Source organism: Ictalurus furcatus, chromosome 5 (assembly GCF_023375685.1).
Source record: "Ictalurus furcatus strain D&B chromosome 5, Billie_1.0, whole genome shotgun sequence".
Classification (NCBI taxonomy): domain Eukaryota; kingdom Metazoa; phylum Chordata; class Actinopteri; order Siluriformes; family Ictaluridae; genus Ictalurus; species Ictalurus furcatus.
The window spans coordinates 26,763,382-26,786,290 of record NC_071259.1 but is presented as its reverse complement, the minus strand read 5'-3'; the positions used below and the strand labels follow the sequence as shown (position 1 = coordinate 26,786,290).

The 22,909-nt window shown below is 36.9% G+C and overlaps 1 protein-coding gene across 1 annotated transcript in view; it reads right to left on the bottom strand.

Annotated features, from left to right (window-relative positions):
- Positions 1-19,087, bottom strand: part of LOC128608093 (cAMP-specific 3',5'-cyclic phosphodiesterase 4D) — a 32,627-nt gene extending 13,540 nt beyond the window's left edge. Inside the window, exons 1-2 of the mRNA XM_053625517.1 lie at positions 17,322-19,087; positions 2,700-2,929 (exon numbers count right to left, since the gene is read on the bottom strand). Coding sequence (XP_053481492.1) covers positions 2,700-2,929; positions 17,322-17,363 — 272 coding nt within the window. The 5' untranslated portion in view covers positions 17,364-19,087. The remainder of the gene's footprint in view (positions 1-2,699; positions 2,930-17,321) is intronic.
- Positions 19,088-22,909: the final 3,822 nt, after the last annotated feature.

The following is a 22,909-nucleotide window of genomic DNA, read 5'->3' as shown; positions in this document are numbered from 1 at the left end:
CTTGCATCATCTGTACATAAAGAGAGCAATGCCAAAGCACTTTAGTACTCCAGTCTGTCCAGCTCTCTCACTCCTCATCTACAGTTTGCTCAAACAGGTCAGCATAAAAAGCTTCAACTTTTATGCTAGTACCACCATGAACGCCATCACACTCGTCATCTCATAGATTGCTAACTAGCCAAGTGGCATGTCTGCTATAACTTGGTGTAACTGCATATAACTCCCTGCATTCTGAGACTTTGAATCCACAGTTTATCTCCAATACTGTGCTGGATTTCCATTAATATGACACTGTACGTCGTGTATATATATATGTGGCTCTTTTGTATTTAGGAGCTAACAACAAAACCTAGCAGTTATCCCTTATGTTTAAAATGATTGAAAAAAAATTCCTCCTGTTAAACACCATTGTAACTGCGCTAGCAATGTCACCCTGTGACAACAGCACAGCAGACACCCTATGACATCTCAGAGGAATGACAAAAATACAGTACTAACTGAGAAATTAGCACCAGAATTGCTAAACACATCACAGATATTTGAAATATAAACACATCTGATGTGTTTCAGGGTTTCGATTTTCTTTAATCAATGAATATTTTACCTATGCCACTGATTTTGGGATGTGTAGTTCTGTTTTTAGGAGTTTCAGCATTCTGTACATCTATTACAATATTTGTACTGGTTAAAGCACATAGCATGTGCTAAAATGGTCTGTTGCAAGCAGATTGAAAAGCAAACCTCTCTTGTGTATTTCAGACCATACGCTGAAGAAGCAAACTGCTGTTGCACATAGCTTAGCATCTGATTGACAGCCCTCAGTCTCTAGATGGAACACATGTCACTTATCTCATTTATTTGACACGAACGCCAACAATAACAAATTATTGTTTTGACAGGAATGCCTCTTCCTTCTAACCTTCACAACTCATTTGACAGCGGACATTTTCGATCGAGCTAACGCCACGGACTACTGAAATTCAGCTCTGCAGAGCTGCAAATTACAGACCCAAATTACAAAAACAGAACTCATTATTAATGGTGAAACTGTGTAATCAAGTTTCTAAGCTAAGCATCGCTCATTTCCGAGATTCATTTTACACGGCAAATTCAAATGCAAGCACAAGTTCAAAGCTGACATTCACAGCAACCAGACAAAGAAACATTTCAGAAACAATTCAAACAATCCAATATTTCTCATGAAGAGGCAAAATGTGCGCTTGGTGAATAATTTAGAATAATAAATGTACTTCTCAAAGCTTTCGAACATAAATGTGTTTTTAGTTTAACCTGTTTTCAGCTACAATGGCACACACATTACAGAAACTGGTGTCCACCAACAACGATTATGACTTAACCTGAATTAAAGCACAGTTTTATCTGTAAATCCAATATTAAGCAAAATATTCACTTGTTTAAAAATAAATAAATAATTCAAGGCATCATTAATTCTGGTTTTTAGTTTTACAGTAAACTCAGATTAAGATCAATCCTGTTGCTCCATTAAACTAAAAAAAAAATATACACAGTGTACTCCAAAAGCATTGGAACAGCAAGGCCAATTCTGTTGTTTTCGCTGTACATTGAAGACATTTGGATTTAAGATCTAAAGATGAATATGAGACGATAGACAGAATTTCAGCTTTCTTTTCCTGATATTTACATCTAGATGTGTTAAACAACTTAAAACATGGCACCTTTGGTGGCAGACCACCCAATTTGTAGGTCAGCAAAAGTATAGGAACCGATAAAGTAAATTCCAGTAAATAACACTTATTATTTGGTTGCATATCCCTTCAAGCCGGTGACCCACTGATGTCACCAAACTGTTGCATTTTTGTTTTCTGTTGCTATTCCAGGGTTGTACTGTAGCTTCTTTCAGTTGTTGTTTGTTTCAGTAGGGTTTTCCCATCAGTCTCCTCTTCAGCAAACAAAAATTGTAGCATGGACACTATTAGATAGATTTGATAGAAACAATCTATCTCAACTCTACAGTACCATTGTTGCTGTTTGTTTTTTTAGACTGTCATGGTGGTCTTAATGTGTTAATTTAGCCAAGTCAAAGATGGGGATTATTATTATTATTATAATCTTCGGTCGAGTTTTAATTACTTAATTACATGGTGTAGCACTACTAAAGGTAAAATAAAAATTCAAGCTAAACTCTGCAGTTATCTCTGTAAGAGCTAAGAAACAGTTCATCCATAGTTAGATGTCAGATTAAGGCATCCTAGAGAACATCCTCTAAGGTAGATACTCCAGCATAGTAGATGAAAGTTAAACAAATAAAAACAATGCTAGCTCAAACATATATGCTAATGTAGCCACCGCTAGATAAGGTAACCAGTTTGGCATAAAATTATTTGCATAATTCAAATGAGTTACTGTACAAGTATACAGAAATTACACTCCACACTATTCACATGATGTTGTGATGCAGACATTTTCTCAACTAAATCAGCACTGACAAATATTGCTTGGAATGAAATGTATAGGATGGCAAAGAAACCTACAAGGTAGGAGAATCCAGTGCAAGCACAAATCCTTAGGTCTTTAACCAGAGGAGTAAATTTCTGTGTTAATATGGTTCCTTAAACTGAAACAAATATTGTTGTTTTGGTTCCTCATATAGGTAAAAGACATCTGTCAGAAACTATAACCTGAATAAAGGGTTGGTAAATAAAGGTTTGTCTGCATACTTGCTGTTCTCCGCAGAGGTGATGGCAATGAGTGGTGGAGCTCTCAGGGGGAGGCTGGTGGGTCGCGGCTGTGCTGTCTCTGTCTCTGGCCTTCTCTCACAGTAGTACTGCTCAGCCTGGCGGAAGGCCAGCGGCGGCAGCTGCACACTGCGACACGAGAGCCTTCGCACTGTGAATGGCTCCATGCAGGTGAGCGGACATCCGTCAGGAGACAAGGAGGAGTCCGACACCTGAGCAAGAAAGCGTCAGAGTCAGACTGGGAGATGTACTTTTGAAGGTTCTCTAATGTTGAGCTCTTGTTTTTGGTTTCAGGAGACTTTTGTTTGTGTAGATATTTGATTGAAAATCATGATCAGGGTTTCATTCTAGTTCTAGTAAGCACTGACAGACCAGAAATGTCGAATTCTTTCAGTTGACTTAAAAAGTAGCCCCTAAAAAGATATTATTGTTTCATTTTAAGTTCTAAATACATTTTTTCCACAAAATAAAACCAGTGTTATCTTTTTTATCCCCCCCCCCAAAAAAAACAAACATATTATGACATTTCACTCTTCCAAAATTCTAGACAAATCTAGACAACTTCTCAGTGGGAAGTGGCTTGCTTAAGTAGGCCTTGGGATTTCTAATATTCTGGCATCTAAATGTATTTTTTAAAAGCAAATGGCTACTAAATTTTGGAACAGAAGCTGTTGTTACCATTTCCTGCAGGCCCATTTCCAAAGGACTCCAGAGGTAAAATCAGGACAACAGCTACATATAAAACTTTTTCAAATAAATTAAGTATAAATTAAGATTTCTTTCAATAAACATCACATAGAATTAAGAAAATGATGAATGAATTAACAAAATGAATTACTCTGACAACGCAGCTTCAGCAAATTAGTACCTTCCCCTTTTGTCCATAATAGGAGTGATAATATGAACCTGTACACATATTATGTACACATATGTCATTCTAGAAAATGCCTAGTCATAACAATAAGTGAAAAACAGGAGTCTGTTGATCCCTTTTTTTTTGAAGCAGCATAATATGGCTGGTTGAAAAATGTTGTTTTTGTGTGCACTCCTCATATCTGATGTATGAACAGTGCAATTTTCTCTATAATTTAACCAGAGAAGTGAAATACAGTGAATTATAGACAAAAGTTTTTGTCTATATTTGCTAGCCAAATACTTTTGAGTATATATATCAGACACATCACACCTGGAGGGCGGTTACCTTCCTTCCATAAATGTTAAATCAACATCTCTTTGCAGAAAAGCTATTTAACTTTGTTAAATAACAATATATTTTTAATCTGTCTCTGTGAATGAGTTGTTACTATAGAAACGATAACTTGTTAGAAAGAGCACATTAGTTTAATCCTACCATTTGAATTAGAATCACGAATCAGAATCGACAACTCAAGAGTGCTGTGGGATAAAGAGTAATTGATTTTTGTTAGTCAGTGCTTTTTCTGCATAACTGACAAATCCCTTTAAGGGGGAGGGCTGTAAGTGTGTGTGCACAATGCGTGGGCGAGAGGGAGTGGTTATCAGTTTGCTACTTAGTAGCAAATGTATCAAATGCTACTGTTGTCGCTTGTATATGTGTACTGTTCAGCGAAATAATGGTAACTAATGTATAGCCTACAGCTCATTATACTGTTTATATACAGTGCTGTGATTTCTTCTGTTTTTATGTATATTTCATACTAAATAGTTTTAGATCTTCAAACAAAGGCAACCTGTGTAAACACAATACAGTTTTTATTTTTATTTTTTATTGAAGCAAAAAAAAAGTTATCCAACACCTATCACCCATGTGAAAAACTAAGTGCCCCCTTAAACTTAAAATCTGGTTGTCTCACCTTTAGCAGCAATAACTGCAGCCAAATGCTTCCGATATCTGGCCAACTCGACTTTGCAGAACTGCTTTAGTTCAGCCACACTGGAGTGTTTTCAAACATGAACTGCCCGTTTAAGGTCCTGCCACAGCACCTCAGTTGGTTTAAGTCAGGACTTTCACTAGGCCACTCCAACTTTAATTGTGCTTTTTTGAACCATTCAGAGGTGGACTTACTCCTATGCTTTGGATCATTGTCTTGCTGCATAATCCAGTTGCTCCTATAGGATTTTCTGTTAGAGAGCAGAATTTATGTTTTCCTCAATTATTACAAGTTGCCCATGTCCTGCAGCAGCAAAGCATCCCCACACCATCACACTTCCACCACTATGCTTGACCGCAGGTATTTTTGTGGAATTTGGTGTTTGGTTTATGCCAGATGTAATGGGACCCCTGTCTTCCAAACAGTTCCACTTTCGACTCATCAATCCACAGAATATTTTCCCAAACGTTTATGGATAATCAAGGTGTGTTTTGGCAAAATTCAGACGAGCCTTAATGTTCTTCTGGGTTAGCAGTGGTTTTCACCTCGCCACACTTCCATGGATGCCATTTTTGCCCAGGGTCTTTCTGATAGTGGAGCCATGAACAGTGACTATTATTGATGTAAGAGAGGCCTGTAGGTCCTTTGATGTTGTCCTTGGCTCTTTTGTGACTTGCTGGATGAATCCAAGAACCTTTGAAATAGTTTTGTAACCCTTCTCAGATTGGTGTGTTTCAATCACCTCGTTCCTCATCATTTCTGGAATTTCTTACAACTCTGGCATAGTGTGTTACTGGGTAAGACCTTTTAACAAACTTCATGCTGATTAAAAAAGTTTTTTCTTAAGTGTTGATTAGATTGAACAGGGTTTTCAGTAATCAGACCTGGTTGCGTCTCGTCCAGCTGAACCCCATCATAAATGCAGTTTCATAAATTTTGGGAATTTTTAACTATGGGGCCAATACATTTTCACACATACCCAGTTGGTATTGGTTAACTATTTTGCTACAATAAATAACATTATCATTTAAACACTATATTTTGTGTTTACTCAGGTTGCCTTTGGTGAATTCGATTTTGTTTTAATTTCTGAAACAATTTATGAGATATACACAAAAACAGAAGAGATCAGGATGGGGCAAATACTTTTTCACAGCACTGTACATCACGTTTGTTTAAGTGTAATTAAGTTTTACTTGGTGCATGCTAGGCTTCATTGGCAGATTAGCAAAGGAAGTTAATTGCACTAGTTACTTACACTCACTAGTATCACCAATGACCTTTACTACTTCCTTCCAATCTTTTCTTCAGAATGTCTCTGTACACATTTAAGGAGAGGTCGGATTTGACAGGATGACATAAAATACAGTTATAAGCTTTTCTTCTAAGGTAAATTGGAACTAAATACAGGTAGGAAATACAGTTGTGAATGGGGCAACTGAAGACTCATCGGAGAACATGCACTAGAGGATTGGTTGAAGAAATCATTTGAGTCATTTGGGTTTTCCGCTTCAGTGTTGTCATACTCTCATGTCCACCATGGATAATTCCTCTCCAGATCACTAGAGGGCAATCTCCCTCCTAGTTTGAATGTCTTTCCAGTGCACACCTGTCTCGTGTTTCCCTTGGTTAATCCCCCTTTATAAATTCTCTGTTTGCCCTCTTGTTCCGTGGCATTTGTTTTGTTTTATATTGTATTGCAGCATGGTTATGTGAGTAGGTATCTTCTTTTGTATTCACCATGGTAGATTCTTGTTTTGTATCCTTTGTTGCTTTTCTAGCCTTCTGAACCTCGCCTTGACTTTTTTTTTTCTTCAGTTTTTGATCAGTTTACATTTTGTTTAAAAGAAAAGAAAGAAAGACTGCACCTGCTTCCACCTACCTGTATTTGGTGAACATACCTTATTTGTTTAAAATTGAAATGTCATTGTCACTAGTGTGAATGTAGGGTTAGTGAATGGTACAAGCCATGTAATGTCCTTAACAAGAATCAACCCTCGAATATTTTTGTCCATTTATATAATAATAATAATAATAATAATAATAATAATAATAATATAGGCACAGCCTATGTAGTTACAGTGATAGGTTCACAAAGATTAAATGTTGATAGGGTAATAGTATAGATCAGGGGTTCCCAAACTTTTCCAGGGCAAGGCCCCCCAAATGGCGTTAACATTTGGCCGAGGTCCCTCTTCTGCAAGATGTCTTTAAAACACATTAAAAATACAGACTTTTGAATATATCCCCCTTTTTAATAATTACATCTTACATCTTTACATTACATTAGGAATTGATTGTGTGTGTGTGTGTGTGTGTGTGTGTGTGTGGTTGTCTGAGAGTGAGAAAGAGAAAACATACTAGTGGGAGGGATGGGCACACCGAATTGTTGAGGCCCCCCAGGCACCCCCTGGTAGCCCCCACTTTGAAAACCACTGGTATAGATAACTTTTTACTTATTAGCAGTCTAACAGCACTAGCTATAGCACTGTTACCATTGCCGTGAAGACTATCAAAATATTCTTGTACCAACTTATTGTTCATTAGTATTCATAGCAGCATGAATTCAACCTCACACATTTCACACTGCTCTTACCCCACAGTTGTGCTTCTAGTTGTTTTACAAACTTGTGGCCAGGGGAAAACGTCTGTTGCGGGCTAGTCTCTCAGTCTAGTAAGAGCTGTCATATAAGATTCCATCGTATGAAAATAGACAGACACTATTTCCATTCTATTTGTTCAAAAAATGATTGTTGCATAAATATGGCACATTTTATTGTAACAAATCCTTCATAATCCAGTCTCTCTGCAGGAGCAGCAGCAATCTAAATTCTAATGATTGTGGAAAAAATGGTTTCGAGGAGGTCTAGATGGTGTTGAATTCCACGACGTATCATCCATGTGTACAGCAGAGTTGAATCAGTAATACACTACAGAGGCGGAGCTACAAATGGTTTTCCATTATTTAAACCATGAGATCGGCATGATTTATCATTACAAAGCAGGTCATTTCAACTAAAATCTTTCAAATATATATATATATATATATATAATTTCTCTTGGGTTCCTTTAACCCCCAGTGAAGTATGATTAAGTCAAATATGGCTGTTTGGGTTCTTTATACTTCCCTTTTTTTTTTTTTTTTTTAAATTATTTTTTTAAATAATGGAGTTATGCATGAACCATTTCTTCTGTTCTCACTGAGTCATATATTCTTCTTCTTCTTCTTCTTCTTCTTAAATCTTAAGGGAGGAAATTTCCCCAGTAAACATACAATTTTGGCTTGCAAATTTATTGACCCCCCTGGAATTTATCATAGCAAATGATAAATACACATATTCTTCCTGTCAGTATTTTTTTATTGAACTTGTGTTCTCTTACAGTGACTTCAAACTCAAAATCAAAATGGGTCAGAAACTCAAAAACTGAAAAATGCTACTTGCATAAGTATTAAACCCTCCCAGGTTCTGGAAGCCCCAGCTGAAACATGATGTCAAATGGACACATTTGACTTCCACATTCTGAGGGATGGGAGTGAAAATGAAGATTAAGGTGCATTCTAAGGAAGTTAAATATAAGGTAATAGAATTTCATAACACTGTTGAATCAACAGCGAGGAAGTTTAAGCTGCACCATACCACCTAAGCACTACAGAGACAAGGCCCTCGCTTAAAAACAAGAAGAGACTGGTGAGGGAATCCACAGAAGGAGTTCTTCAGAAGGCGTTACAGAATACAGTGGCAGAGAGTAGAGTGAAGGTGCACCAGAAAATCATTTCAAGAGCTCTGCATAATTCAGGACTGTATTGGAGGGTGGCTAGAAAGAAACCATTACTCAAGGAGAGCTATATGAAAGCACGAGAGTGAACCAGTGTAGATGTGGGGTTTTTTGGTGTGATCAAGATAATGTATTTCGGCAAGTTTCAAAGAGCTATGTGTGGCTCAAACTAATTCTAAGGCATACTTCAATTTACACCATCTCTACATTGCAATATCATGCTCCAGGGGTGTTTTTTATCCTTATGAGCATGGGCTTATGAACAAAATTGAAGACAGAATGGATGTCAGAATCTGCTTCAGTCTGCTGGAAAAAAAGAAAGCTTGGGAAAAACATCACCTTTCAGGAGGACAGTGGTCACAAACACAAGGCCAAAGCAATGCAGGAGTGGTTAAGAACTAAAAGGTGAATGCTCTACAGTGGCCAAGTGAAAATCTGTGGCAAGATTCAATTGCAATCAATGAACAATACAACCAACCAGAAGAACCTGGAGCGAATGTGCCAGGAAAAATCCCTTGCAAAAAGTGTGAAACACTGGTAGGAACACACTTAAAGTTGTTATTACAGCAAAAGGTGGTTTTACCAAGTACTAACCTGAAGGGGTTGTAGAAGGATCTACAGGGTTAGAAAATAGATAGAAGTACCCAATGTAAGGAACATCAACCACTTGGTATTTGAAGTACATTTAACTACTTTAACTTGGTCATGGGTTCACTCTTTCTTCCTCATTAACAAGTGCTTAAAATAAAAATCTGGAAAGTGTTTTATAGGCTTATATTTAAGTTATTTTACCAAGATTATGTAATGCCTTCATATAATGCCCAACAATACATTTAACAAATGCTGTAATTGTAAATGTAAGTAAGTGTATCAGTATACTGATCGCTGAACAACACTGTGAGCATGGTGAGAGTCTACAAGTCTCAGGACTCTTCTTCAAAAAGATTAGATCTCAGGATGGTGTTGGAGAGCGCTATTCAACACACCACTCGAAAATCTCCCATACTGTAGGTTTTCAACAGGGATGAGATCTGGTGAGTGTGAAGGCCCTAGCATATGATTGGTATCTTTTTCATACTCATGAAACCATTCAGTGAGCCCTTGTGGATGGGAGGATTATCACTCAGATCATTTTTTCCTTTTGCCATCCTGATCCAAAATCGATGTTAATTGGATCTGCTCTCCATTTTAATACATAGAGCATGGTAGGATGTTCATTGCTTGATTATATATTATGGAGTACACCTGTCTGAAAACATCTGCTGATGTGCAGCACCTGTTATGTTTCTCCACTCATTCATTCAACTTTAATTTGCAACCTGTGTGTAGGTGTACATTAATAGTGCACATCTTCCAAGACAGATATGTTTCTAGATTATACGTTTTTTAAAAAAAATTCTGAAGAATCATAAACAATTCCTCGTTATGGCTGAATAAAAGCAGGTGGCTTGCAGACCTGCATAAGCCACAGATCAGATGCTCATGACCAGGGGATCTCTTATTTTGGGAGTAGATTTTGTTGCGTCAGTGCAGGCGCACAAGTGTTTTTATGTTTGTTTTTTTTTCATGTTTTTTTTTATTTGTTGTGTCAATCATTGTTTGGCAGATCAGTAACAGCTGTGCATGGCTAATCAATTAAATATGTTAAGTCACAAACAGCAGCGCATGAGGGAATAGAATTAATACAGAATTTCCATCTTAATTAATCCCCCACCCATCTTTTTCTTCCTCTCTCACTCACATTTTATCTCTCACTCTCTTCCTGATACCAGGCACTACCAGCCTGGTATCAGGAGGCATGACCACTAGTGTGAGGCATGACCACTAGCATGACAAAATAAGTAGGTTTTCTGAAATCCCTTTTCATACCTGTCGTGATGGTCAAACCTGCTTTCTGTTGACTCCGAGCTCTGCAGACAGATCCCTTCCATCCCTGTGGTATCAGGCCTGTATCGATCAGCAAGACTTGCTTTCTCAGATTAGGCCCAAGGCATGTGGAAGTGCTCAGTGAGCTTCCTCAACATGCTTCAACCAATCATCCAATAGGTAATTTATCAAGCTGACTATGAAAACCATGATCACATTTAGGTTTGCCAGTAGCTATTTATTAAACTGTAACATTTGTATTAAATACATGGTAAAACATTTCAGGTGGTTAAACTTAGAAGCAAAAGTTCACTTGTACTGCTGCTTTAAAAATGTGAGTAAACTCAACTTGAAGATAAACTTTGTTTCAACTCAAAAAGTTACTTTTTCCAAGTTTTCCAAGTCAAGACGATGATTACTTTAGGTTTCATTTTTGAAAACGGATAAACTTGTGTTCAAACTTGTCAAGACAATTTGCGTTAAAGAGAATAAATAAGTTCACATAACTTAATGGGCTATCATGTTTCACAGTGTATTTTATGTTACCTTACAACTGACTTATCTGAGGTTCTGTTCAAAGCTCTCAAGTGCGCTTTCTCAGACAAGTCTGTGTTTTGAAATATTTCATGAAAGCACAAGCTTATTCACCTGAGGTGTTTTTAGACTCCTCACATAAAACTCGTCATCTCATTCATAATTAATTACTTTTTGACTTTGATTAGATCATGCTGGGAGTCCAACAGTAGGCCACCTCTGAACAGAAAAGTCAAGAATATATTTTGTCATGTGGCCTGACATTTAGCAGTTACGTGTTCCTCCCATGAAAAAAACAAGCACTATTTGTCATGTCTTTAAGACTTGGCATGATTCAAAAAGGGGAAGAAAAAAAACCTCAGCCATGATTCTTTTGGGATTTGAAGTTTAAGAATAAATCATCCTGACACAATCTATTTACTACAACTCTTTAAGCATTCATTGAACTGTGACAAGAAGCAGCTAGATGATGGAACACGTGAGAAGCCATTAAGGCTTTTCCCAAGTACAGCAATGATGGTCTTTGCTATGTGCAATGTTTACTAACCTTCATCTCTTGCATTTGAATGATGTTTAATATGACATTCCAGTGCAGGTTTGTCTAAAATGTTGTGAACTTTACAGGATCATTACTACTTTACCAGACTTGCTAAACTTTATGCAATACAGATCTAATGTAAAAGTATGATTCTGATTGGCTAGTCCAGTTTCTTATCAGCTGGTCTCATTTGACATCTGGAACGGTTAAATATGGAATCGTAAAGATGACTCTGTTGACCGACTGTGAACATCATTACAGGATCATAATTGCTATCTATCTATCTATCTATCTATCTACATTATAGACACTGTATACAGTCTTGTGAAAAAATCCTGATTTCTTCTGTTTTTGTGTATGTCTCATCCTAAAGTGTTTCAGAAACTAAAACAAAATAGAAGATAAAACAAAGGCAACCTGAGTTAACACAAAATACAGTTTTTAAATGATAATGTTATTTATTGAAGCAAAAAAGTTATCCAATACCAACTGGGCCTGTGTGAAAATGTATTTGCCCCCATAGTCACTAATTCCCCAAATCTATTAAACTAATGGGGTTCAGCTGGATTAGATGCAACCAGGCCTAATTACTGCAAACCCTGTTCAATCAAATCAACATTTATATAGAACATTTTCGAAGCATGAAGTTGGTTAAAAGGTCTTACCCAGTAACACACTATGCCAAAGTTGAAAGAAATTCCAGAAATGATGAGGAAGAAGGTGATTGAAATATATCAGTCTGGGAATCGTTACAACGCTATCTGTGAGAGGCATTATCTCCAAATGAAAAAACTCAGCACAGTAGTGAACCTTCCCAGCAGTGGCTGACCTTCCAAAATTCCCCCAAGAGCACATCAACTAGGAGAGAACTCATCCAGGAAGTCACAAAAGAGCCAAGGACAACATCAGAGGACCTACAGCCCTCTCTTGCACCAATAAAGGTCACTATCAGAAAGACACTGGGCAAAAATGGCATCCATGGAAGAGTGGCGAGGTGAAAACCACTGCTAACCCAGAAGAACATTAAGACTTGTCTGAATTTTGCCAAAACACACCTTGATGATCCTCAAACTTTTTGGGAGAATGTTCTGTGGATTGAGGAGTCGAAAGTGGAACTGTTTATAAGACAGGGGTCCTGTTACATCTCGTGTAAACCAAACACCGAATTCCACAAAAAGATCATCATACATACAAGCATGGTGGTGGAAGTGTGATGGTGTGGGGATGCTTTGCTGCTTCAGGACCTGGGCAACTTGCAATAATTGAGGGAAACATGAATTCTGCTCTCTATCAGAAAATCCTAAAGGAGAATGTCTAGTCTTCAGTCCGTAAGTTGAAACTCAAGTGCAACTGGATTATGCAGCAAGACAATGATCCAAAGCATAGTAATAAGTCTAGTCTAGAAGTAAGTGAAAGACTGATCTCCAATTATTAGAAGCATTTGGTTGCAGTTATTGCTGCTAAAGGTGGCACAACCAGATTTTTATTTTAAGAGGGCAATTAGTTTTTCACATGGGTTATAGGTGTTAAATAACTTGCTGAGGGAATCAAACCCACAATATACAAACACACACACACATCTGGGATTTTATTTTTCATTTAAAATTAGAAATAAAATGGTTTTAGAATTGTGAAATATTTAATATTCAGGAATCTGCACTATTTCTATGTCCCTATTTAAATGTAAGCAAAATTATGATCTTGACCATGTTAACTGCTTTGTACAAAAGGTCAGATTTTCCTCATGTCTAATCTCCTCTATTGAAGCATGTGTTCAGAAACCACACCATGTCATGAGGTTTTGCAGAAACTTGTGGCCTCCATGCCAGCTCAAGTACACACTGTCATTAAAGCAAAAAGGGAACGTACCAAATACTAGGAAACTCTGATATTCATCATTTTACCTTTCACTCAAGTTGTTCTAAAAAAAAATCATTTGTAAATATAAATTGAAAATTGTTGTGTTAATTTAAAAAAAGAATTCAAAATAGAAGCGTATTCACTAGTCTCAGAATTTTTGTCATAAAATGAACTGCACTGTAGTTACGTTATGATAACCATCCACAAATAAGCATTCAGAACTGGAAAATATTTCCAAAATTTTAATTCCCTCCCCCGTACCTACGCCACTGGATGTTACCGAAAATCTTTTGCTGAAAATGGTCAAAAGCTGTACTTTTTATTTTATTTTTTTTGGCTAAAAAAAAGAACCAATTTGAATGGATGTTTGCTCTCCTCCAGTGGTCAGTGGAAGCAGTCGAGCATGTTGTGGTAGAATCTGTATATACAGGGTTTTATAGTAACCGTCAGACACTAGGTCAAAAAAGCTGCCACTCATCTGTTTTTGACACTAGAAAAGCTTATGCACACTTCTTCTATCTTCCTAAAAAAAAAAAAAAAGAAGAAGAAAAATGTTATGTACTACTAATAAGAAGGTGTGCATGTAAACTTTTTTGAATAAACCAGATGAGCAGCAGATTGTTTCCCTCAAGTGCCTTGTGGGTGCTCTAAAACTCCAGTATTTACCTTGGAGAAGTGATCTGTGAAAGCACTATATTGAAATGGTACTGCGTTTTTACCCATCCCCATTCCCCCTTCAGTGGGACTATGCATTATTCCGATTCAGAGTTGGCAGGTCTGCATTACTGTTGTTCATTAAATCTGGAGACTGATGCCATAGAGACAGTGCTTTGTTTCTGAAAGGCACTACTGAAAACTGTCACCTAATGCCCAACTCTATTATTTCATAGTCTCTTTTATTCAAACAACAAACTCAGCATCTACTGCAAAAAAAAAGTCAAACCTAAAAGCCCTACAAAACCTGGCACCTGAACAGGAGGCAATGTCTCTTCAAGAGCAACAAACACATTACCTATCTGAACTGAAGGATCACACAGCACCAAGAACAACATCAAGGAAAGGCCCATGGGAAACAAATTAACTGCCCATAAGCTTTCTGCCTTTCACAAACAGCCTAATTATTACCCGTATGGAATGCGCAATCATATCAGTCAATAAGAGTAAATAAGCAAACGTTAGATATAATTAATGATGTTTTCACAGATGTGTTGAGGATGCAAACATTTTAATGAATTCAGTCTGGGATGTTCCAGACTATTAAATATAAATAAAGTGGAACGTGCTTGATATTGGAACTGTCAATCTTGACACATTTAGTTTGCTATATGAAACAAAGGTGGAGTATAATGAGAACTTAATGCATATTTAAACTCATTTTGCATAATTATTTAATTTATTACTAATTTATTGAGCTTGCATCATAGTGGTGCTCATATATTATATAGTATCGTGACAGTATATTTGCAGCAGTGAGTGCTGACTTGTGACTGCTGTTCCTCTTGACATTCACACTGCCGTAGTTTTGGATCCTGTTTGCTATAGCTTCTGTGGTGACTTTACCACTGATGAGGGAAAGAACATTGTGGTATTCTTCAGTTAGGATAGAATTTCTGCCATTTTCTTCTGGTTGATTTGAATTGGACGAGGCTATATATCTGGTATAAATGAACGTACCAGACAGAATTATTTACTCTGCTTTAGCTTAAGCACAGAAACTAAAGTGACTTCTTTGCTGCACGCTGCAGCCTCTTTCTGTCTGAATACGAGCAAAAATGCATCTAGTTTTATATTTTTATAATTTTATATACTCTGTTTTAGTTTGCTTTCATATATGCAGGGTTTATTCGGTTTAAATCGAATCCTGGTGTGTTTTTCTTTGTTCCTCAGCTCGGCTCTAGGAAGTGAACCAAACATGCCATATATTATGGCAGGCAGCTCTTGTTTTTGCTTTTTTTGTAGACGTAAGCCAGTAAACTGAACTTCAAGGTGCAAAATGAGCCAAAGGACAAAGCTGTATAACTGCTATGTATGCAACGTGTTCTGGATATTTGTAATGATGAACAAAAAGAGAAAATAAAGACAGTATTGTATTAAACTAGTTATTTAAATAATTAGCTAGTAATTTACTCAATTTAGCTTCGCTGTATTTCTGGCCAATGGATTAGGACATTTTCACCCCTAGGTGCCCTTCAGCCAAAGTTTTTACATTTTTGCTTCCTTTAATTATGTTCAGTCTGAAACTAAACCAAAGCAAATAGCAAATTTTACTCTGGATTGGATTCAGCAAACAGACTAATAGGCGTCCCTATGTAGTAGTTTATGTGCTGTAATGGTGAGTAGTTGATTGCTATTGTCAGTCAGTACACAATCAGACACGTCCATGCTATTCTGATTAGGCACAAAAGAGGGGATTTTGTAGCATTTAGTTATATATAATAAATTTGTTATATATAAAATAGTTTAATCAGTGATACGTATTTCTTATATCTGCCATTGATAAATGATGATGATGATGATGATGATTATTATTACACACTTAATTAAATATTTGAATTTGTGTTGCCTGGGGCTTTAAATACTTTTTTTGGTGACTGATGCACCTGTAATTTGGGTATTTTTGGTGACCCTCAAATAATTATTACGTATATAGCGTGATCGCTTTGTGAGATCATATTTTGGCAAAGCGGTCCTGAAAAAAGCACAACAAAAAACATTTCTAGCCAAACCCCTTAGGACAGTGAACCAAGTCACCCATCAGAAGCAAGACAGCGAGGCAGTAATAGCAGCAAAGAGGAAATAAAAGTGAACAAAATGTTTTGAACCTACCTTGTAATTACATGTCTGTAATTCTAACACAGACATGTAACGTTATTAAAAATATTGCATTTGTATAAGGTTGTTCAATGCAGTAAACTTAATATTTGGAGAATATAATTTGATCGAGATGTGAACAGAATGACTGACCCCAGGCTGGAAGCACCCTCACCCCCCAACCCCTGTCCCAATGGTCTATAATGGCCACTGCTAGCTGTCAATCAACCCTGTGAACCTGTGTTTGTAATTGTGATTGAATCACTTCAAAATCAAACTCGTGTTTCTGTTATTTTGTCCACCCTCTGTATTATGTCACACTTCAACATTAAAATGTACAGAAATCAATTCATATTGACATGCCCCTGAAAAGTAGGTAGTGTCATAATGCAACAGTGCATTATAATTAGTAAAAGATGTACACGATAATTGACCCGACAGTATTAACGGTCACTCAATGTCATCTGACACAGGAGCTTTCCTTTATGGTTATGTACAGATTGTGTGAAATCCAGGTCTTAAATAGAAGATGAGAAAGGTTAAGCCAAGCCTAGAGGATAGTTTTCTTTGCTGCCATTGACTTTGGTAAGAAAAGCTGCAAGAGACCCATCATTTTGTGTTCAGACCATTCAAAAATAATCTACTGTAAAACACGCTGGAATAGTTTGAATGGTTTGGACATAAATTAAAACGTGGATAACGTGGATTATAAATTTGCAGTTGATGTAAGTTACCATGAGTTATGCTCTGAAGGTGGCCACAGGGCCACCTTCACACGGCCCTTCACAGGGCCAATGAATGTGTTAATGGTATGGATCTGGAGTGGGTACTATGGGAAACAGACGCTGGAACTTGTACCGGAATTGTACCGTGCAGGAATACAGTGTCTAACATCTCTCTAGCCTAAGTGATGACATTGTTCCCTTGAGCTAGACCCTCAAATCAAAAGCACAATTTGATTATTTATGAAATATCTAATGCTTCAACTGACCTATTCACTTATCCTCCTTTTCTCTCTGGAAATGGGATATTGTTGACTATCTCGAATAGCTTTTGACCTCCTGTGATCATTCGTGTGTTGCTTTATTATAAAGGGAAACAACAGGAAATGCGGCAAAGGACAGACGAATGCTAATGAACTTGTACCATCTGTGCAAAGTTTCCAAAGGTCAAATCTAACTGGTCTGCCGGACAGTTAAGCTAGTCCTTTGATGCTACAGTTTGGGTTCTATTTTCTCTCTTATGTTCATGAGAAGGTCATTTAACTTGTTAGTCATGGTAGATGAGATAAACCCAAGATGCTCTGCATAATACGTTATATTATGTGTGTATGTTTGTAATAGTGCAAAAACACATCAGTGCACTCACACTTTCCATCTGGCTTTCTCCGCTATATGTATTTTCCTGCATCGTGGGGCCCTCGGCTCAAATAGAGCAGCCCTGGCGCTGGGAGAAAAGCTTTCTGTAAAAGATCAGATAAAAGAAGGAATCAGACCCCCAATTAAATATTCATTGTGAATCATGGTTTGTATGAAGTAGACAATGGCAGCAGCATGACTGGAATTTCTTGTTCTGATTTGAAGTGTATGTTCTATGCTCTTTGGGGGGAAAAAGATGAGTATTAGATGAGACAGGAAAAAAAAGTGAAGGCTTTGAGCATGGAAAATGTTTTGAGTTAGTTCTGAAAATCCTCAAAAATCCCTGCCAATTGTAATGAATATCTCAGGATGATCCCTATGAAGTCCAAGGAATCCATATACAACTTTATAAGACCATTATCCTACACCATGATACATGCACACTGGACTTGTTCTACTGCCAAATCCATTCAAACTGACTGACCATCTTACCTCATTATGCAAGTACTCGTAATAAGCACTTCAAAGTAGGTGCAGAACATACTTAAATATCTCACTAAAAGCTGTGCTGATCTTTCCCAAATCACTGGGAATGCTTTTTGTGCCATTCCATGTCTGTGACAAGTGGCTTTCCCTGAAACCACACATTTGCCTGAACAAGTTTGATTGAACTCATTTGAAATTGAACTCTGAACTGTATGTGCCAGACTCTGAACTGTATGTTCGGCTATTGAAGGTATTATTTAGGCTTGGAGATGGTGTGTTTTGTCTATATTGTAGTTCTCTGCTTCCCTTCCTCAAAAGTTTTCACAAAGTGAAAACATACAGGCAAAAGGAAGACAATACATCAGAACACCACAAACCTACAAAACAAGGATTTAAGTTAGAATGAGAAAAGCAATAAAAGTCCTTCATGTCAAGCCTGCTGAGGGCCGGAGATTTGGATTCTCTGCGTGAGCTTCTGTGTAAAGCCCCGATCGTATCCTAGTTATAGAAGACATCTTGTCAAAGGCTTCTTCCCGGTTTGCTGCTCCATTTCTGTTTTAGAAGTGTCCAGCACCATACCCATCAAGGGAATTAAAGCTTTCCTGAGCTTGTTTGGTTGTGGCATCCAACAATGTCTTTCAAAACTTCTTTTAAGTATTTATTTGCCAGCTTTCTTGGTGACACATTCAAAAACTCTCAAAGCTGTCAAGCGAACGCAAGAGTATTGCCTGAAGGTAGAAGCTGTGAGCACGTTATTTCATGAGAGCTCCTGGCTTATTCCATATCTTGAAAGTGAAACAGAAACTCTAATTGGCTGAGAAGAAAGTGATAAGTTATCCAGTTCCTCATTCACTATGTTTTGTTGGCATGATTTATTTCAGATCACACCCAGTTGAAACTAATCGATGGGCAAATGGTGTATGATCATCCCTGCTGAAATATGAAATATGAGTAAAATGAGTATAACTGAGTACATGTGTACTTTATACTTCATTTAGCACCTTCAATTACACATATAAGCCAAGGGGAAGAGTGGGACTTCAGGTACATCGTGCTCTTTCACAACTTGTGAGCTAAAATTAACAAATATGTCTTCTTAACACCTCAGCCGCTGGGTATATACAGTACATTGTATTTCTAACTTGACATGTTATTTGTTTGCATCATGGCCTTTCATGGCTTTTCTATTACATGTCATGAACAACATTTCAGCCCTTTTGATGTTGGAAGTAAGACCTACACTTAGCAATGGCTCTTCATTATTTTCAAAAAGCATTCATTATAATTTATAAACTCTCAACTATAGATCGCTCTTTTGAGCCAGAATACCACTATGACATATAACACAGCAGCAACAGTGCAAATCTGATTAGGGCAGGGTGTCAGGCTCTTCTTCCTGCAGGGTCATAACACTGCCAAAAGCACCTAATCAGCCAATTACCAGTGCCTTCAGGAGCTGAATGTGGTGTGGAGGAAGGGGGAAAACATAAACCTCAACCACATCCTGTGTTAGGGGAACTTATTAATGTTTGTTGGGAGGATCAATGACTATGTTTACGTGCACATCCATATTCCGATAATTATCAGAATCTGACAATATTCTAATTAGTATTGAGTCACGTAAATGCCACAATCCAATTACCCAATTCAGATTAAGACAATGTTCTGATTCCCCACATTTTGATTCCCCCTGGAATATGCCTGTTTTAATGGGAAATTTATTGCATGTAAACACCTTATTTAGAAAAATCCACTGAAAGGAGATATATGCACTTGCTCAGTCTGCAAGGAATTGTGGGTGCTAACAGATGCTTAGCTGTAGGCTAGGTATTCAGGAATGGCAACTCGGGCACACTTACAAGAACCATGAACACAGGAATATTCTGATGCCTGTACGCTTATAAACATCGTATTCGGAAAACGGCTGCAACCCGAATATAGACTTTAAACAGAATTTGATGTGCATGTAAATGTAGTCCGTGTTATCCTGAAGTAATTGCTTATAGTATCAAAGCAAAACTATAAAATAATATTTTTCAGTTGGATAGGGTATTTGTCTTTTAGAAATTGTCACATTTTTTTCCAAGATACACATGACACCTTGTATTTATGTTTTGCTTGTGGTCTGTAACATACAGTAACTTTAATTATAAAATACTTCAAATTTCCTTATTATAGTTTACCAGATAGTAATGCCAAACAATGACAGTGTGTATGTGTGCAATTACGCATTTGTGTATACAATCTTCTGCACTATATATTGAATATCTTTTCTTTTTTAAATAATAGTATCGTTTTGGGCTTTATAACCAAATTGTTCTTATTTAGAGGTCTTTTTTCTGCTCCTTTGTCCTTTTATCTCAGTAATTTTGAGATCACTCTATTTCAAGTACACTCGCACTCTCCTCCATGTTTTAGATTAGCATTTGTCACATTATTATTGCATGGTGTGTGTGACATTGTTTTGGCTTTAGGCACACTGTTTACTCTTGCCTTAGTGTGTTTTTCTCGCAATATAAATGGGTAACGAGCTGAAATGGACCGGCTGTTTTTCCACTTTTTCATGAGCAGCACTAGTAAATTCAGAAGGTTTCTGGCTCCTTCATGTGGTGGGTCAGGGAATGTCCATCCACTTTTTTTTTTTAGCTGGATTTAAAGAACAAAACTAAATCATTTGGCCACCAAAAATTCATTTTAGTCTGACTGAGATATGTTATTAACATGTCTATATATAATGGAACTAAGCAGACGTGAAAAGTTGATTTATATTTGTATTGTACTGTTTAAATTTCTATTATATGATCTGTAGATGACTTCTATATTAAATACATGTATTCAATGTATATTTTAATGTAATTCTGTAGTTAATGCATTATTCCCTAGTTTGTGCTTGTGAAAGCCTTAGTATAGGATTTAATTTGAAGGCCTTGGTCACTTGGGTGAAAACTCATTTCACACTAAGGTCGTTTTAAAATCCCAATGTTATACAACACTAATTAGAAGGAAGCACAGTAAAACTATATACAAGATGTAACCTTTTAGATGCTGTATTAATATAATCTGTGACATGATTGTGAATCACATTCATATTTGCTTTATAAACTCTTTATTGTGGCTGCAAACCATTCCCCCTGTTGTCCAGAAACTGATATCAGTTTGATACAATTCCTTCGTTCTGTCTCTAGTTATCGAACAAACATTTCAGCATCCTTATATTTCTCATACTACATCATGTGAAGTCAGTATAAGAGTGAAGACTTCTTCACTTAATGAAGAAAAAAGGAAGTAATTGACTTTTTTTTTTTGCCCGAGATGAAATATTTCCTTGCAAAATTGACCATAATGATCATAGGCTAAACATGGAAAAAGTTAATAACTGTTGACAAAGTTTTCCGTGGGAAACTCAGCATGGTATGCACTGTGTAGTTTACAAATGAAACAAAAATAACTTTGCATAGACCAGGCATTTATTTATTTGCTTACTTATTTAGAAGAAGCCTTTATTTGTTATATACACATTACAGCACAGTGAGATTTTTTTTTTTTCCACATAGCCAAGCTTGTTAGGAAATTGGGGTCACAGAGTCCGCCATGATATGGCGTTCCTGGAGTAGATAGGGTTAAAGGCGTTGCTCAAGGGATCACCAGTGGGTGGTTGGTAGTAATGGGGCTTGAACCACTTGACCTTGGTTCAATATAGTTTGCTTCATTAAGTAAGGAATAATGGGGTGTGCTGTTATAGGAAAATAATCCATGAAGCATGGTGTGATGTTGCCTGAAATCAAGCAGAGTTCCTGTTACCAAACTGAAGCTGATTATTTTTCAATAACAGCATGCCCACAAGTGTTTTATTCCTCTTATACTACCACAGCAATTAGCCAAAGATTACATACTTTATTAATTAATGCATGGCACATTGTACATTTTATAGTCGTGTTTAATCTTTAATGAAACAAGTTAGATCCTATTATCACTTGCCGTATAGCCACTATAAACAGTTGTTTCCTCACCAGCCTCACTTTTTCCGGTAACGCTTTACAATAACAGTGCATGAATAATCATGCACTAATACCTGAATTAGTATTTACTTAACTATGAACTAATCATGAGTTAAGGCATGTACTAATCATGAACTAATGAAGAGCTAGCCTTAACTAAGCTGGCTGTGAATAACGACCACTCTAAGTACATGGTAGTACGTGTATGTTAGTTAATGTATTAATTAACACGTAGGGGTAAACCAAATCAAACATCCTCTATAAGAATGAATATGAATTAAATGTGCAGAATTTCAAATTATTTACATAATTTGCCATATGCAGCTGCATACACAAACATCACTGGATGGTGCTGGAGCACTTTCATAATTTTCACTGATTCACAGCGACATCTAAAAAAGACTAAAACACCGGAAAATAATCTTATAGGATACTGCTTTTAAATGTCAATAGATAATAGCATTTGCTAACTGATGAAATGTTACTGTATTAATTTCACCCTTGTCCAGGGCAAAGGACCAGTGCCCCGAGCCTGAACCACCCAGAGCATGTACTGGTACTACAATGGGATTAACAGAGAAATTGTTGGAAAATGATGCAAAACTGCTTGAGATTAAATTATTGGTGTTTATTATTAGAGCGTCTTTCTACGTTAAGTAATCCAGCGCCATCCAATGATGGTTGTGTACGCAGCTGCAAATTATATAAACAATTTGAAATCATGCACATTTTCATTTATATTCTTTCTTATAGAGGACGTTTGATTTAGTTTAGCCCTACGTGTTAATTAATACATTAACTAACAAACTATGTACTAATACATAGTTATTAGTTAAGGTGGTCATTATTCACGCATGAATTCATAAGACTCACGTCGTAGTTAAGGTTAGCTCTTCATTAGTCCATGATTAATACATGCCTTAACTCATCATTAATTCATATTTAAGTATTAATTCAAGTATTAGTCATTGATTATTCATGTACTGTTATTGTAAAGTGTTACCCTTTTTTCTCTCTCTTAAAGGTAGTAAGACAAAAATGCAGTTTGTGATATTCCAGAGAAACTGCAAAAAGTCTCAAATCCTCTGTCCTGAAGACGTTCCCATGTCTGGAA